At 36.6% G+C, this 18,144-nt stretch overlaps 1 protein-coding gene across 1 annotated transcript in view; it reads right to left on the bottom strand.

Annotated features, from left to right (window-relative positions):
• sorl1 (sortilin-related receptor, L(DLR class) A repeats containing) overlaps positions 1–18,144 on the bottom strand; it is a 57,647-nt gene that overhangs the window by 32,011 nt on the left and 7,492 nt on the right. Inside the window, exons 3-6 of the mRNA XM_082178859.1 lie at positions 15,716–15,844; positions 13,440–13,601; positions 13,076–13,143; positions 8,427–8,601 (exon numbers count right to left, since the gene is read on the bottom strand). Of these exons, the coding sequence (XP_082034985.1) occupies positions 8,427–8,601; positions 13,076–13,143; positions 13,440–13,601; positions 15,716–15,844 (534 nt within the window). The remainder of the gene's footprint in view (positions 1–8,426; positions 8,602–13,075; positions 13,144–13,439; positions 13,602–15,715; positions 15,845–18,144) is intronic.

The raw sequence follows: 18,144 nt of genomic DNA on the forward strand, positions 1-18,144 counted from the left end.
CCAGCAACCTAGATACGTCTCTGTCTAGCACTGTCTTAAATGAGCAATGCGTCATGAAGGGACGAGTACGATCACTCGTTCTTCCCATCTTGAAGTCTTTTCTTTCGCTTTCTCCCCTCAGGAAATCAAAGCTTCAATCAATTTTGAAGTTCAGGCTGCTCAATCAGTCTTTCCCTTGTACTGTCACTGTAATCAAGCCATTAAGTTACTTACATCAGCCCCACAAACACAGAAAAATAAGCTGTAAATTACAGTCTCTATAATAAACAGATTACATACAATCAAACAAAAGCTGTGAGACAAAAGATATGTCTGAAACTACTTAGTCAAAACCCCTCATTCAATATTCACCACATAGTGAATGAGTGAATTCAAATGACAAAAAACTACTTGAAATCTGATCAGGCCATTCAGACTGAAACGCAATTTCAAAAGCTGCTTCTTTAAAATTACCAGATTTCAAAGCAATTGTTTTCTTGCAATGTAGACAAGAAGTAAAGAAGTAAACAAAGACACCATTAGAGGAGATAAAGGCAGTAATCAGAATAAAAGCAAATTATATTGATTATATTGCAGCAGGGCCAAAATTGATCGCAAGATGGAAGCAGTAACAGGTAAACACAGGGCCAGGGATTTACTGGGTCAGTGTAAGAACAACAGGATGTCAGATAAAAGTGTATTTATAAGCACCATCATCCTGAATAACAAGTTTAACCACTTCCTTGTTTAAATGCACAAAAGCTCAGTGTTTTCCTTCTCAGCTCTCCGCACTGCCTCGTTTTTAGTCACACCATTCATGGTATTGATTTATCTCGCTGTTAACGGCTGTCTCCAGGAACAGACTGCAGTGTTGTGGAAGGAGCCAAAACACAATCTGGCATTAGAGAGCAAAGGCGAGGGAGATCTCTCGAAAACAGACGTGTTGCCGGGAGAGCTTAAGAGAGCAAAGTGTGTGATAACAACAATCAAATCACAAAGCTGCAACAACCAGATCCCAATATGCCAGATGCCAATACTTGGAGACAGTACCATAATACCATAATAATACCATGTTATAGTGTAACCAATACATTACATACATACTGGTAAAAAAAAAAAAATTGATTAGCTTATAAATTACTGATTATTTTATATAAAAAGATTTAAACAAACATGAAATAATAAAAATGATATGTAGTATACTTGGGCTATATATGAAAATACATGCTATACAATTTATTATATATTTAAAAATTCTAGCTAATTAAATATTTAAAAAATATTTCAGTAAAAATATACAATTATATTTGCCATTAAAATTTTAACTTCCATTTCCATTGGTCTTCAACTTTGAAAGTCTGGAAATCACACATTTAAAACTATCTGAATCTTATTATTATACTTATATAAAATATTATGGTATTTTTAGGAAAACATTGTAAATAAGACATGGAAATTTTATCGGTAATTATAATTTTGTCTAGTTTTACTCACCTCTATAAATATATAATATAATATAATAAATTCATAAAAAAAAAAAAAAAACACCACATCATACTGCCACAATTTAAGCAAATTATATGCAAATAATGCAAATAAATTGTATTTCGATAGCATCATAACTGCCACCTTCCAGGAAGGTGCAGAGTTGCTACACAGGTGGATGCACAGTGTTTTTGTGTGATTGAGCTGTTAACCAATCCTGTCAGGTGGTCAGAGGTCAGAAATTTTCCCTCAAATTTCCATTTGCATCTGACACTTAGATCCAACCTCCAATTTTAGCTCTTACAGAATCATTAGGCATTTACAGGCAGTTATCCACAAACAGCTCCTCTGAGAAAACTGTCATCTCTCATTCTGCTGCCATGCCATCCAAGTGTCCCTGACTACAAACTTGACAGCAAAAATTTGCCTATAAAAGCCTTCTATTCTTACATGGCAACATGAATGGAATAGTTTCTGGCACATCCGGCCCAATGAATATTTGGCTTTGGAGTCACTTTGCCTTCTTTGTGGAGAAAGCATTTATCTCTGGAACAACAGCCGTACTGTGCTGGCAGTCCCTCTCATCGCTTAGTCTGGAAGAGAGATCAGACTTTCAAGCATGAGTGAGAATGTTTAGATGCAGCAATGTTGAAGAACACAGTGTGGGAAGTTCTGCATTCTATAGTGTCACAGCAAAAAGTAAACAATATTTTGTCCAAGTTGTGAGTCTGCAGTCTGCAATTAAAAGATAATCTAAACAATAAAACTTGCTATTACGTTGTATTTGCTGGCGGCATGTAAAAACAGATAGGCAGTGCAAAGAATAAATTACTATTTTGAGTCAGTCAAACCAACTTACAAGCTTTGGGTTTGGCTGTTTAGCATAGCTAAATTTAACCCATCCTGTATTACAGCATTAGTCCTCATTTGAAGCAGTCTAATTGAACCCATCAGAACGGTTATCAAACTGACATCTGATTCACTTACTGACAGGATGTTTATGGAAACGTGTGGTTAAAGATCTACATTCATAAGAGTTTTGTTATGAATGGTATTTTAATTAAACACATTAAACGGAGACCACTTTAATGCCTACTGACACGCCAAGATCGCGTTTAAAATCACTTCCCATCCTTCTCCCATGAGCATCTTCCTTTATCAAAGTTCAGATTACACCCTGAAACCAGGTTATCGCTAAAGCAGCTTGCAGGGCTAAAGGGAGGTGAGGATGTGAGAAGAGAAAAGACTTAATTATTATTAAAGATTTCTATGACATTATGGATAAATCCCTCAGATGAGAGGACCTTGGTTTCCACGGCTTTAATTAGTCTTAGAAGCTTCTCACTGCCAAAGGCTCTTGTGATATTCATTATGGTAATCCTATTAGCCGAGCTGCAGATAGAGGGACTCAACACAATGAGAGCAAAAGAGTGAGTCAGAAAGAGACACAGTGATGGAAAGAGAAGAGGGTAAAAGACTGAAAAAAAGAAAGAAAAAGACTGACATAAATGTTGTCCGACTGGCAAGACTGGATATGGTCCAAAACCTAGTGAACGGCCTCACTGCCTACTATCTACATAAACAGCATCCTAACTAACATTGCATCTCAAATTACTAATTTAGAACGTTACACAAGCAGCAACTCACAATTGATTCAAATAGAGTTTAGTGTTAGCATGTCGCTAAGCTAACAAAATTATAATCTAATTCGATACAAAAAATATACATACAACACACAAACATTGGGTAAAAGAATCAGTTTTTAACTATATCAATCTTTATCAACACTTGAATGATGATTGAATATATATAAACATTTCTTCCTCTTCTTCTGCCAGAGATTTTTTTCATCTTAAAGGGACAGTTCACCCAAAAATTAAAATTCTGTCATTAATTACTCATCCTCATGTCTTTCCAAACCCGTAAGACTTTAATTCATCATCGGAACACAAATGAAGATTTTTTGACCGCTATGCAACTGAAACTTTGACGCTTCAAAAAGTTCATAAAGAGATTGTAAAACTAATCCATATGAATTGAGCGGTTTAGTCCAAATTTTCTGACGAGACCAGAGGTGGACGAAGTACACAACTTCCTTACTTGAGTGAAAGTACAGATACTACTGGTCAAATATTACTCCGTTACAAGTAAAAGTTGTAAAGACCTATTTTTACTTAAGTAAAAGTACATAAGTACTCGTTTTTAAAAATACTTAAGTATCAAAAGTAAAAAGTAAATGTCAATGCATTGTTTTATTATTGTTGCATTGTTGTAGGCTATGTAATGCTTAAAGTACCGTATGCCTCTGAATCTATGCCTGCATACCCTCATATCAATATCACATTTATTTCTAGAACTCAGTTCCAGTAGTGGGATTGAATGTGAGATTGAATAAGTGCACTCAATAACATCCACAATGGTTTCAGACACCCAAATGGCTGTTCCCTCAAATATTGCCCTATTTAAAGTTTTTTGGCTTTTAGTATGAATATGTTCGCCTTACTGTTATCTATAAGCTAGTGTGCTCCAAAAAAGTGACAAAATTCGCATTTAGAAAACTAAACCCAACGTTGAAAATGAAAATCAGGTTTATGTCAGAATCCAATGTAAGATTGACGTTGATCTCCAACGTTGGACATATGTTGTATTGTGGTTGAAAATGAAAATCGTGTTGACGTCAGAAACCAACATCAGTCGGGTTCTGACGTCAACCCTACTTTTATTTTCAATCAATATCCAACGTCAATCTGACGTCGGGTTCTGATATCAATCAGATGCAGGGTTCTGACGTCAACTCGACTTTCATTTCCAACCAAAATGCAACCCCTGCAACCAAAATCATCCACTGACTGATGTTACTTTCTACTCAAGGACCTTGACAGAATTGTAGTGGAGTAAAAAGTACGATATTTGTCTTTCAAATATAGTGAAGTTAAAGTAAAAAGTTTCCAGAAAAAATAATACTCAAGTAAAGTACAGATACTCAAAAAGTGTACTTAAGTACAGTACTCAAGTAAATGTACTTTGTTACTGTCCACCTCTGGACGAGACTTGATCGCTTTATATGATGAACAGACTGAATTTAGTCTTTTATTCACATATAAACATTCATCAACTCACAAATGGAAATGGAAGCTCAAACACGTTCGCTTGATGTGAGAGAACCAATGAGGTTCATTCTCTTGTGTTATGCAGCACGTTTGAGCTTGTGCAAGAACCAATGAGGTTCAGAAAATGTGGACTAAACCGCTCAATTCATATGGATTAGTTTTACATGAACTTTTCGAAGTGTCAAAGTTTGTAGCATAGCTGTATATGGGGGAAGAGAAAGCTCTCAGATTTCATCAAAAAGATATTAAAGTCTTACGGTTTTGGAAAGACATGAGGGTGAGTAATTAATGACAGCATTTTCATTTTTGGGTGAACTAACCCTTTAAACCAATTAGACCCAACAAACCGGCTTAGACTAATTTAAGCAGTTTTTTTCCAGCAGGGGCAGCTTGTGATGTCTTAAAATGCTGTCTCTGCAGGCAGACCCTCTAAGTATTGAAAGAAAGTGTTTGTTCTGTAAGTGAGCGAGCGAGAGACTGAAAGAGAGAGGGGGTTGCTCTAGGGGTACGTCTGGCCAGCAGGGTCAGGGCCAGGCCACACACAGGCATCAACAAGCCTGTCACTTTCTCTCTCCTCAAGAGTAGAGATATTTACAACTTGCCCAGCCAGACAAATTCCAAAGAGCTGTTGCTCTGGCCTATTTACTATTTGTCTGTCTTGTCATAAACCTCCTTAGGATAATTTTGTTTAATGCGCTATGTGGACAACCAACGAGCACTGCAAAGAGTTGAATGGTCTGACCATGAAAACCACTAATTATCCTGTTGTAAATCCATCCACTCAGCAAGTGAAATATCCAAATCCGTTAAAATATTAAACTGAAATGTGGCTCACCAAAACACAGGGAGCAAACTTCCCACAGCCCTTTGTGGAAAATTCTGAAGAAAAAAAATCACTCAGAAAGCGAGTGCATATTGCTCCTTTCGTATTTTCGTCTCGCGTCAGATGGCCTTTGGACAGTTTAGCCTAAAATTTTAATTCTGTCAATTTACTCACCATCATGCTGTTCCAAACCAAACTTTTATACTTTATACTTTGGACAAAAACAGTTTATATCTTCTTCTGTGTTCCAAAGCAGAAAGAAAGTCATATAGTTTAGATTCAAGATGAATGGCGTGCTCAATTCCTTTTGAGTTTGATTTGGGTGCTCTTCGGTCCAAGGTAGAACATCTAAGAGGCAGTGTAGAGAAAGAATTCTCTGATAACCGAGGCACTCCTTAATTAAAATGTCTTTATTACAAAATTGACATGTCCTAACTGGACAACAACAGTGCCTCGGTTATCAGAGAATTCTTTCTCTACACTGCCTCTAAGAAAGTCATATAGGTTTGGAAGGACATGAAGGTAGGTAAATGATGACAGAATTTTCATTGATGCATTTGACATCCCTTTACTTCAACAAAACAAGAACAATGGGAGCAATTATAAAACTCTTTCGGTGCCGTTAGTATGGCACCGTGTTGAAGACGGGACCATATGGCGGCACTGGGCAGCAAAACGCATACAAGTGGTGCATGAGTGGTTAGAAGCACCCGAGGGAAACCTAGCCACAACTTCATTAACAGAACATAGATCAGATCTGTCAGGCAGGCACGCCGTCCAGGGCCGCGGTTGTGCCATCCGCGCAGCAATGCTCATAAACAGCCCTTAAAACTCCCACGGAGTCTCTGGCTTTCTGAGGCCGCAGATAAATTACACATTTCTTTCCAATTTAATGGGTGACTTGGGTCTGCTTCTGCTTTACGCAACCTGGCAGTGCCATGTGTGACCTGACAGATGCCTCATCCAGTTCTGGGCAGTCAGACGTTTGCTGTGGGATGAGGTTAGTGAGATGCCAGCTGATGTGGGGTGGAAATGATTAACCACTGAATATACTCAAGGGTGAGCGCTACACTGAAATATAACACTAGCTGCGGTCAGCATAGACATGAGGTCTAGACAGTCATTGTTTCAGAAACCAGGAACTATGCAAAACTTTATGGAGGCATATTAACTGAAAACAAATACTTTAAGCTGTATCGTGTTCCTATCTTGGATGTGATGCTAATAAGAGTTTGACAGATACAGCTTTTACACTATTTAGTGTTTCTATGACTGATGACCTGTGTTGCAGGGCTGGACTTACAATACAAAAAAACCATCACATGACAAATTCTGAAATAATGCTAGTTTACCTTAACTAAATGACAAAAATAAATAAATAGTCCAGAGAGAGTGAATCTGCAGGATTCACATTTTCAGAGTTTCTGCTTGTTGAGATGACTTATAGAAGGAATTATATAAACGCACAAATAACAATGAAACAAGGTACATGGTTTTAAAGTTCCAATGAATAGAGTGTTGCAGGGATGATGTATTTTTGTAGGAATTCCTAGAAGTTACTGTAGCATCACCCTAGGTTCCTTCGGCAAAAAGCCAATAGGATTTTTCCGTTGACCACTGGACTATTGCAGAAAATAATATTTTTTACCAACAAAAGTTTATGATTCTAACATGGTTTGTTCATAAAGATAATCTTCACAATTAAAGAAAGTTTTTATGAATTTTGAAGTCTAACAATAGGAAGAAGTGAAAAGATAAAGATATATACAATCTACACCATGGTTACATGACTTCAACGTCACCACCTTTACTTTTCCCACTACTTTATAATCTTTAAATTAGAAGGTCTGAGTTAGAATAGTTTACAAGAGTGCAGTTATAAACACAATGAGGCTGTAAAAGTGGATTAGCGAGCAGAAGAGTGATGACGTTTAATGTCCCTGACAACCTCAATAGTCCCATTTAGCCACTTGTTAGCAACTGCCTTTTCAAGACATAGTATAAAACATGAAAATATCTTGATCTTATGTTAACCACAGACACTAATTTTCAATCTGAGTGATTTAAAAACCAATAAAAAATAAAAAAAACATGGATTTCAGGACAAAGGAACTGAAAGAGCAAAAAAAGCTTAAGGTTTTAGGACTCATTCCTGTACCACTCTATATACACCTTAAGAAAATCAGAACTGCAAAATATGATTGCAGTTTGACGTTACCATGCTGCTAATAGAAGCATAAAATATATAGCGCATGCAACTTAATCCCTTTTTAATTACACTGAACTATTTAGTGTATATATATAAACTATTTAGATTATATATAAAATCAACATTTCCCTTGTCAGCCTTGTATTTATTCTTTCATTGAGCTTGTCGTGACGCATTCTGGGTTCGCTCTCTCTGTGATGGACACAAACAATGTTGGCTTACAATCTGGCTGAAATTTGGCCTCTTAGGAGGAAGCATAACTAAACCGCCTACCTTCTGGAACAGTCTATGTACAACTGCTGTTCACAGACACATAATCAGCAGATGCTTTGTTTCAAAACAACTTGCAGTACATGTATTACAGGTTGTGCCTCCTAGGGCAATTATTATGTTTGAGGGCACAATGACCCAGTGGGAATCAAACCAGTAACCTTTTGGTTACCAGCCCAGATTAATAACTAGAGAGTCACCTGTCTGAATTACCCTTCTGTCATATAGGGCAGAAGTTCAGTGTTGGCTAAACACACCAGGAATCCTCCTTATCCGATTCCATGGCTTTAAATAAGCCTGTTATCACTGCCTGTTCATCTTGAGCGGGATCGTTCCTCCAGCTCTTCAGAGGAGTGTTTACTCACACTCACAGGAGAGGCATTCAGTTGGAGTTGGCACGGATCTGACTCTCGGCACTCTTCACATTTCCAGTTTTTGAACTCTAGCTCAGCGCTGCTTATTCTACCCTTCTTTTGCTATATAAAAATCTGAAGCTACAAATTATCCTCCGAACGTTTCCGGCTCTGTTCTGGTCGGAATGTACCCTTACCCTGGTTGTGGTGGCAAACATGTACTTGTCCCGTAACTGGAAGCTGTCCACCTTCTCTAGGATAACTTGACGGTTTTGCTCGAAGAAGTCCGTGCTGCTGAGGATGATGGAGTCTCCCTGGGGCTCGTGGCGCTGGACAAACACTGTGGTGGGGTTGTCGTGTGGCTCTACACCCCTAGGGGATTAGAAAGACATACTTAGACATTCATATTTTGGACATATATTAACACAATGTTTTTGTTTTGTTAAACATACATTTATGTTCCATTTTATGTTTAAATGGTTTCAGAGAGCAACCAATTCCATATTAATGTGTCTTAATATAAAACACTACACTTTCTTGAACACCAAATCAGTATATTAGAATGAATTCTGAAGGATCATGTGACACTGAAGACTGGAGTAATGACTGCTGGAAAATAAGATTTGTCATCACAGGAATAAATAATATTTAAAAAATATATTAGCATAGAAAACAATTAAATTACTGTTTTTAATAACATTAAAGACTTCTTTCAAAAGCACTTAAATAATCTTACTGACTGCAAACATTTGAACATTGCTTCAAAAATAATATACAATATTACAATAATAAAGTAACATGTTTTGTATTGTATTTCCTAATGACATGCAATGTGCTACAATGCAAAATCTGTACAGGGCATATGCAGCTACATTTATCATACGTGATCAATAGGTACTTCCACTTGCCAAGCCAATTCAAGCAAACTTCAGACCTAACAACTTACACTGAACCAATTTTCCTTGTCTGTTTTCTGCACAATGTTACTGATAAATTATTCAGGGTGAGTGTGGGAGATCAAGACTACAGACGAAGGAATGGGCAGCAGTTTCAGATAAATGGATGAGAGAATCTCTCTCCACTCTTGACCAACAGCTTGACTTCCCTTCCTCTTTGAAAACACAGAGGGGTGCTGATTGTTGAGACTGGCTCTTAAATCACCAAGCTAGAGGATAAAGGGATTATCTCGCAGGGGAACACAAACACAAACCTCGCCGCTTGCTTTCTATTTCACAACTGGGAGTTTAGCACGTCGAGCAGCGGAGTGAGAGACGGATAAAAACAGGGGCTTACAGCTCTTTTAACCAGCCCTGCAGCTCCGCCTTTGGTTTGTCTAGATTAAAACTGAAAGCCAATTTAGAACTCAGAGAATACAGTCAACAAACAACACAATTCACACCCAGAAAAACACAAACACACACTGAACTGAAGGTCTGTTTGCTGACCTTTAAAACAGTAGTTAAGCTGTTTGGCAGGACTTCCTTATTCCTTCTGACTGCTACAAAGCTAGAAATGTATTCGTTTAATTATGATGCAGCAATATTACAATTCTGGCCGACACCAATAAACCAACAATTATTAGGCTAATAACTGACACAAAACACAAGCCTTCAAAAGATTGGAGTTGACGAGATTTGAAAGAAGTCTCTAATGCTCAAGGGTGCATTAGTTTGATCCAAAATACAGTAAAACTGTAATAGTGAAAAATTATTATAATTTAAAATGACTGGTTTCTATTTTAATCTAATAAAAATGTAATTTAGTCCTGTGATGGTAAAGCTGAATTTTCTGAATCATTCCTCCAGTGTTCAGCGTCACAAGATCCTTCAGAAATTATGATATGCTGATTTGCTGTTAAAGAAACATTTCTTCTTTTTATTAATGTTAAAAACAGTTGAAAAACAAGAAAAGTTCAAAGTAACAGATTCATTTAAAATAATGTGTCATTGCTGAAAAAAGTATTAATTGGTAACACTTCACAATAAGGTTCATTAGTTAATGTATTAACTAACATGAACTAACAATGAGCAATACATTTGTTACAGTATTTATTAATCTTTGTTAATGTTAGTTAATAAAAATACAGCTGTTCATTGTTTGTTCATGTTAGTTCACAGCACATTAACTAATGTTAACAAATACAACCTTTGATTTTAATAACGTATTAGTAAATGTTGAAATTAATATTAACTAAGATTAACAATTGCTGAAGAAATGTTGTTCATTCTTAGTTCATGTTAACTAAGGTAATTAACTAATGTTAACTAATGAACCTTATTGTAAAGTGTTACCTTTTAATTTATTTCCTTTTTAAAAAAAACCAACCTCACTTAACCCAAACTTTTTAATGGTACTGTAATTTAGTACAGTATGTTTTAAAAAAGAATTGACTTTAAATGCTACAATTGAATTTAGGCATCACAGCATTATAATGTGCCGTGTAAAAACTGGATATTCATTTTGAGATTTGCTAAAGATTACATTTATCAGTGTACATTTTAGTGCTTTTAAAGATGAATATAACCAAGTAAACTAACTGTTAAAAAAATTTACATGAGCAAGAACAATTACATTTAAAAAAAAAAAATCCTATTATCAGGTGATAACCGATATGGAACTGATATATCATGCATCCCTAAAAGACATCCTACATCTGACGCAGGTTTGACTCGCAACACTCCCTGATCACCCTCTCTAAAGACCCTCTCTTGAGGAAAAGAAAACATCTGTCAAACCATAAAAAGGGAAGCTGTTTGAAATGTGACAATCCTAAGCGGGGCACAGTCTGAGAGAGCTCTCAGAGCAAAGAACAGAAGGGTTATCGCTGCAGTGATGGTGCAGTCGGTCTCTGAGCTCTCGAGTCATTTGTGTAGGGCCATCGCAGAGGGTCGCTGATGTTGTCTCCACAGTCACTGACTGCCACTCCAGCAGATGAAATGGGTCACGGCTGGTAGACACGATCAATTATTCATAAGGCCGCAGTCTGAGCCTCATCAGAGAAACATCCACAGCCGACTATTTCGCAATCAAGCAGTCTGTCTGGACGGCAGCCCACATGCTTGAAAACACTGACCACTTCCTTATATATCTTCGACTGTCCTGTTGCAATAATGTGCAAAACAAATTTGTTCTGGCAGAGACACTTACAGACATATTTTGAGCTAAAGTAAAAAAGAAAAAAACGATAATCCCGCCTGTGATGAATTGGAGTCGTAACATTCTAATTAGCTCCGGTCTTCCGATCGGATCATATCCTATGGCATAATGTTTACGGAACAGGATAGCAATAAGAGCCACTCTGTTATTTCTATTTGCTGCTTGCTTTCGATGCCAGCGCCTGATTGTGCAAACACTGAGTGCTGGCTGCAATCCAAAGCAAGAGTTTCACATTCCTACATAAACCTGTAAATTGAGTGAGGCAGCACAGAGCATTCAAACCCTCTTCAAATTACAAACACTGTTGCAAAATTCCTGTATGGAAGAATGCGGAAAGCAAGAACTGGATTTGCCATTTCGATTGCTTAGGATATCAACGAGCTGCAAACTCACACCCTGTTCTTTTAGATAGCAATCAAAAACACAGTAATGAGCCATGTATGAAATGCTATCTGTGCAGTGGGTTGGAATATCTCACAGACAAAAGGGGAATCAAAGCAGATCACACGTGCATGTAGAGAACCGTATGTACAGTATGTCAATCCACAAGCTGCTCATAAACGAAAGTATCATTACTCAAAGGCCATTACTCCAGGTTTCAGTGTCATTCAGTAATCAGTGTATACTTAAGCTGCTACTTGAAAAAGGATACCAATAATAAGTGATCACACTTTAGATTAGGGTCTGATTCTCACTATTAACTAACTATTAATTACGACTTTTCCTCAAACTCCTTATTACTGCTTATTAATAGTTAGTAGTTGTTACATTTAGGTATTGGGTAGGAATTGGTTAGGATTAGGGATGTAGAGCAAGGTCATGCAGAATAAGGCATTAATATGTGCTTTATAAGTACTAATAAACAGCCAATATCCTAGTAATATACATGTTAATAAGCAAACTAGTTAATAGTGAGAATTGGACCCTAAACTGAAGTGTTTCCTAATAAGTAGATAACTGCATTTAAGCTATTCACAGCATTCAATTCAAACTAAATATCAAATATATATATATATCTGTATGTATGTATGTCTATGTATGTATGCATGTATGTATGTATGTGTGTATATACACAGAAGTCAAGAATTGAAGTGGATCAAAAAAGTTAATCAAAGTTGTCCTAAGACAAGAACGTGTTTAACTTCATGTATAACTTTGACTTCAAATGTTGACTACTGTGTATATATATATATATATATATATATATATATATATATATATATATATATATATATATATATATATATATATATATATGTGTAGTCTGTCTGTATATACAAAATTATAGGATAATATATATATATATATATATATATATATATATATGAAACAGCATTTGAAAAAATATATTTTTTTTAAATTATTGTAATATTGTATCATATCATTTTGTATATCACTACAATCATGGTGGAATAAAAGAGTGTATATTGTTTTTTTAAACTGGTTTGTTAAAAATGAATGAATTGTTGAACTAACCATTTTGTTAAAATGAATCGAAATTCAAGGCAAGCATGATTAACCATGATTATTTCCTTAATTTGATGTGACAAAAAACTAATTACTAAAACGTAGTTAAATTAGTAGCATGACTTTCTTTTTTTTTTTTGGCAAATGTTGGCACACACATCACACCCAAAAACAGATTTTGTGACGGACACATTCAGAACACCCTCAACGTGTCTGATCTTACCAGAAGTAGAACTTCACATGCTCCTGAATCAACACCCACGTCTCACCAAAGTCATCTGATTTCCACAGCTGCCCAGTGAAAATTAAAAAAAGAAAACAGAAAGAAAGAGAAGTCCTTATTCCTTAAGAGTCAGCAGTTTCTGTTATAACATTTAACATCTTTAAACATTTCTCATGAACCAGCTTCTCACATGACAATTATGGCTGATTTCCTCAGAACAAAATATGCTGATTAGTGCAAAATTCAAAAGGACAATCTTCACAAATAGCTGAAGGCTTAAACGGCAGTGCCATTCATCTTATTAAAACTGGACACAAGATATACAAAATAGCACAGTACAGAAGGAAAGTATCGCTGATCATACCTGTTTATTGGGGTGAGAACCGTCATAACCAAGGACCAGGTTAGGCCTCTTACTGTGCAGCAGTAAGTCTGTGGGCTTGAACAGGATGGAGAAACCCTGAACACTTTTACAAAAGTCAAAGGTGTTCCACAGGTAACCGTTCGTGGAGTCAGTAAATAGGTACTGCAAGGGAAAAATCAGAAAAGACATTTAAAAAAAGAAAAGTAAATTCAGCAAAAACAAAACAATTAAGTCATAGTTCATCCAAAATAAAAAATACTGTCATCATATACTCAACCTAGGACTCCGGACATTTAGTAGCTTTTATAAACATGCCTTAGAAAAAAACATTACTGGTGTGCATCTTGAGACAAAACAATGGAACTGGCATATTTTAAGATATGTCAGTGCAAGTTGTTTTCAGTTAAAACAGCCTTGTCTGTGAAACCAGGGGATTATGTTACAAAAACCATTTTATTGTCTTAAAAGAGATGCATGGCATCTATTTTCCATACAATGAAAGTAGATGATGGTTTATAATGGCAAGCTCCAAAAAGCACAATAAAAGTAGTCCATTTGACTCAATGTAAAAAATGTGCAATGTAAAATGACCAGAACATGGGCCTGCATGTCTTAAAGTAAACAAAATATATAGACGGTTTTTATGACGCGTTTTTTGTCCTTTTATAACTTGGCATTATAAAAATCACCACCCACATTCATTGTGTGAAAAAGAGCAGCCTCTACATTCTGCTAAATGTCTTCTTTTGCTTTCCATATCATACAGGTTGGGAACATTAGGGTGGTGTTTAACCTCTGTAGTGGTTGATGACACAACAGAAGATCTATAATTTATAGATATTTATTTCAGGCAACTGGCACCACGAGAACATCAAAGCATTTTAAATATAGTAAAAAACATATTTTTTACATTATGAATTATTCCGATTATGTACTTCTGCCATTCTAAGCTCCCTCCCTTCTCTTTGATCTTTCATTTAAGAGCCTTCCCTATAAACTTTGTCCTCTCCGTGGCCTGGTTACGGAAGCAGGGCACTTTCTCTCTCCAGATTCAGAGGCAATGAGGACTGGGACTGAAACAGTAACACTCGACTTAAAAAGAAACCTAATGCTGTACAGAAATATGAAAGAAAAGGTGGAAAAAGAAGAAAGAGAAAGTAGAGCATATGGATCTCCAGCATTAACCGTGACCATCATCAGACTATAAGTGACACAATGCCAGAGTGTACCGAGTGGTTGCTTAGCACAAGGCCAAGTCAATACAGCTTAGAGAAGTAATAACACACCTCTTCTCAACAAGCCAAACGATAAATAATAATTCATAATTATATTCAATATTATAATAAGTTAAAAAGTAAAAACAGAAATAAAGTTAGTGTTAATTATTAATATCATTATATAATAATAGTTACTAAAATAAAGTGAATACTATATTAATTGAGCCAATATTCATGTTATAATAATAAGTCAATAGTGAATCATTAGAAAATCTAATCACACTTGCAAGTCAAAGCCACTATAAAGAGATCAATCAAACAAACAGGTCCAGTATGTCTTCAAGGACTATCAGCTCATTATTTACAGTTATTCACATGAGATTTTACGTCAGGATTATTACTTTAAATACATTAAAATATTCCACAACAAACAGTACAAGCACCTAGCCAATATCTCTTAATAATCTCATCGAGACTCAAGAGTTATTTTCTACAGTGGACAGACGGTGCAAGTTACTCTGATCACTCAAAATGTAATTAAACAGCCCTGTTTTGCTACTAAGAAGTTGTAAGCTTTGCAAATTACACTAGTAATGCTTTAGCTTCAATCCAATCCAATGCAGCAGGAGCAAGCGGCAGCTGCAGTGCCAGCCACATCATTGACTCCAGATGAATGGTCACCGTCTGCTGCCGTCAGCCCCTGCAAAGACGCAATGCAGAGTCCCACAGCGGTTCTACCACATCTGCAGCTCCCCACTCCAACTCCCATGAGCCTTTGCACCCCCGTAAAGTCTCAATGGAGCAGTCAGTTACGGTAGGTGGCAAGGGCAAAGACTAAAGACGCAGCTCGTATTTTTACCCAGCCCTTGAAGTTGCTCTGTTGGATAACAGCATCTGTGGGTGTATATGCGATTGGAGTGGTGGAAGGTCACAGCTGCAGATGGCCAGGAAGCGGTTTGTGTCACAGCGGTCTTGTATGACCTCAGCTTAAACTCACAAAGACAAGACAACTCAAGTATGTCACGCTGATAGTCCAGCTAATGTCTCTCACACACTTACTCGTTTGTTGTCAGCAGGGCTGTGGTAAAACTGTGAGATGACCTGTTTCTTGCCCTCCTGGTCCCCAGACATTTGAAATTTCTCTGATACGTCGGTGAAGGTGGTTCCATAGTCATAGGACACGTACACCTGTTAAATAAACAATATCAAATTTTAACCACATACACTGCAGAAATTGTAGCTCTGGTCCACAACCTAGGAAGCTGCCTTGTTGTTTACTGTCTGTTTACATAGGCTGCTGCCTTCTAAGTCAACATGGCAATTGAAATGAAACCTTTTCATATGAAACTAATTTGGTACTTACTTAGAAAGCAACTTCTCATGTCACAAAAATATCGCTTTATAAGTTAGCTACAAATGAGAGACTGTTTACAACTGAATCCAATAGTTTGATGTTAGCATGTTGCTAAGCTAAAAATATCAATTTAAAAAAATAAAAAATCTCCTTTCATCACAAAAATAATGCTCCTTAATTTAGTACTGAATCCAAGTTTGATATTAGAATGTTGCTAAGCTAATAGCTTGATTTTCAAATAAATAACCATTCATATGGCTCAAAAATAATGTTCTTTGTGTGAAATGTGAGACTCTGCTTACAATTGATTCCAGTTCAGTTTGATAGTGTTGCTGAGCCCACAGTTTGATAATAAAAATTTTCTTGGGCACAATAATCCACTTTAATTTGATTCAACTATGTTTATCAATATTTGTCAGTATTGGTTGTTGTTTCTTCATAATCAACATTTCTTTCGTCGCTTTTTTCACATGTTAGTTACATTTTGATTGTTATAATTATATTGTGAGATGGTTTAGCTGGCATTATTGTTCTTTTACGCATTTACAATTGGCAGGGGAATGTACGTTTTATGAGTCCAGGACAAATTTCCCTCCGAGGACAATAAAGTGAATATCATTTCATTTTATTTCATTCATGTCAACCACCTTGGATGAAAAATTTCACAGATTGCATTGCAGTGCATTCTGGGATTGTATTCTCCAAAAGAGGATATGAATCTGCTAGAATTTGGCTCAAAGAATGTAGCAGTTAATCTTTTAAAAATAAACCATCATCTCAGTTCATACAAGAAACTCATTTGCATTTGGAGTTCTTTTTGCTTTAATTTTCTTTGTCTTGTTTTTCACAAAGAACACCTGTAAAGCACTTCAGAGATGAGCAGATAACAGCTCCAGCACCCCATAAAGTATAACCGCATCACTTTTGTTCTCGCATTTCCATTAGATAACACTTTACATAAAAGCTTTGCAATTATTGAAAACTCTGCAATTATTGCCATGCAGATTGAAAAATACCATTCAAGGTCACAAAAACAGTCTTTCTAGGCTGTGAGTTACATCAGCAGGATTTAAGATTATAATAAAAGTGCAGGGAACTGAAGAACAGAGGGAGACCTTTCATCTGTATGGCTCTTGTAGATATTCTTGGTACCTTACTTGCAGCATATAGTATATATATAGTGCCTTGCGGAAGTATTCAAACCCCTTAATTTTCATCAGACCAGAGAATATTGTTTCTCACAGTCTGAGAGAGTCCTTAAGGGAACACTTCCCATAAATCCTGATGTACTTGTTACATCATAAGAAGGATGGCGTCTACGCTAATATTAGTCTCTATGTTTATCCCGAGGTTTACTCCAGTCCGCCGGATCCAGATCTGATGAAGGACCTGCGCCTGGACACGACGACAACGCAGTCCTGAAGTGTCAACTAGACTCTCCCTGTGAAGGCCTCCTTCCCTTCCCTTTACCTCTGTACAGATAAAACGTTGTCGGGATAATTCCGGTTCACGTGGCCACGCAGAAGCGATAATTAATTATTTATTATACATTTTTAAGGCCAGACAAGTAGTTTGTTGAGGGTTGGTTTGTAAAGAAGGACTACACGCCTGCGCACATATATATTCGAACGCGCATACCTATAAACTAAACATGCTTTTTGAGGTTTGCACAGATAACCTTTTTATTAAAAAAAATTCAAGGCTTGCACCTTGGAATCTATTTCAGGGTTTGCATTCTTGAGCCACCAGGCACTGTTTTGTGCGGATGAGCGGGCCGGAGCACGTTGAGTTTTTTTCTGTTATAACGGTGTCGTGTTAGCGACCCCTAAGTTAATAACTAATGATCTTTGCAACGGAAGTGAATCAATCAATCAAAACTAACTTTAGCTGGACAATAACTTTATTCCAGAGCTGCTGTAAAGCCAAAACAATCTCTGTTACTGTAATTTCCTATTATCACTGTAAAGCTGCTTTGAAACAATCTATATTGTTAAAAGCGCTATATAAATGAAGGTGACTTGACTTGACGTGCTTTTTTGCAAATTCCAAGTGGGTTTTCATGTGTCTTCACTGAGGCTTGAGTCTGGGCACTCAAAGCCCAGATCGGTGGAGTGTTGCAGTGATGTTTGTCCTT

This window comes from Leuciscus leuciscus, assembly GCF_965113295.1.
Source record: "Leuciscus leuciscus genome assembly, chromosome: 9".
Classification (NCBI taxonomy): domain Eukaryota; kingdom Metazoa; phylum Chordata; class Actinopteri; order Cypriniformes; family Leuciscidae; genus Leuciscus; species Leuciscus leuciscus.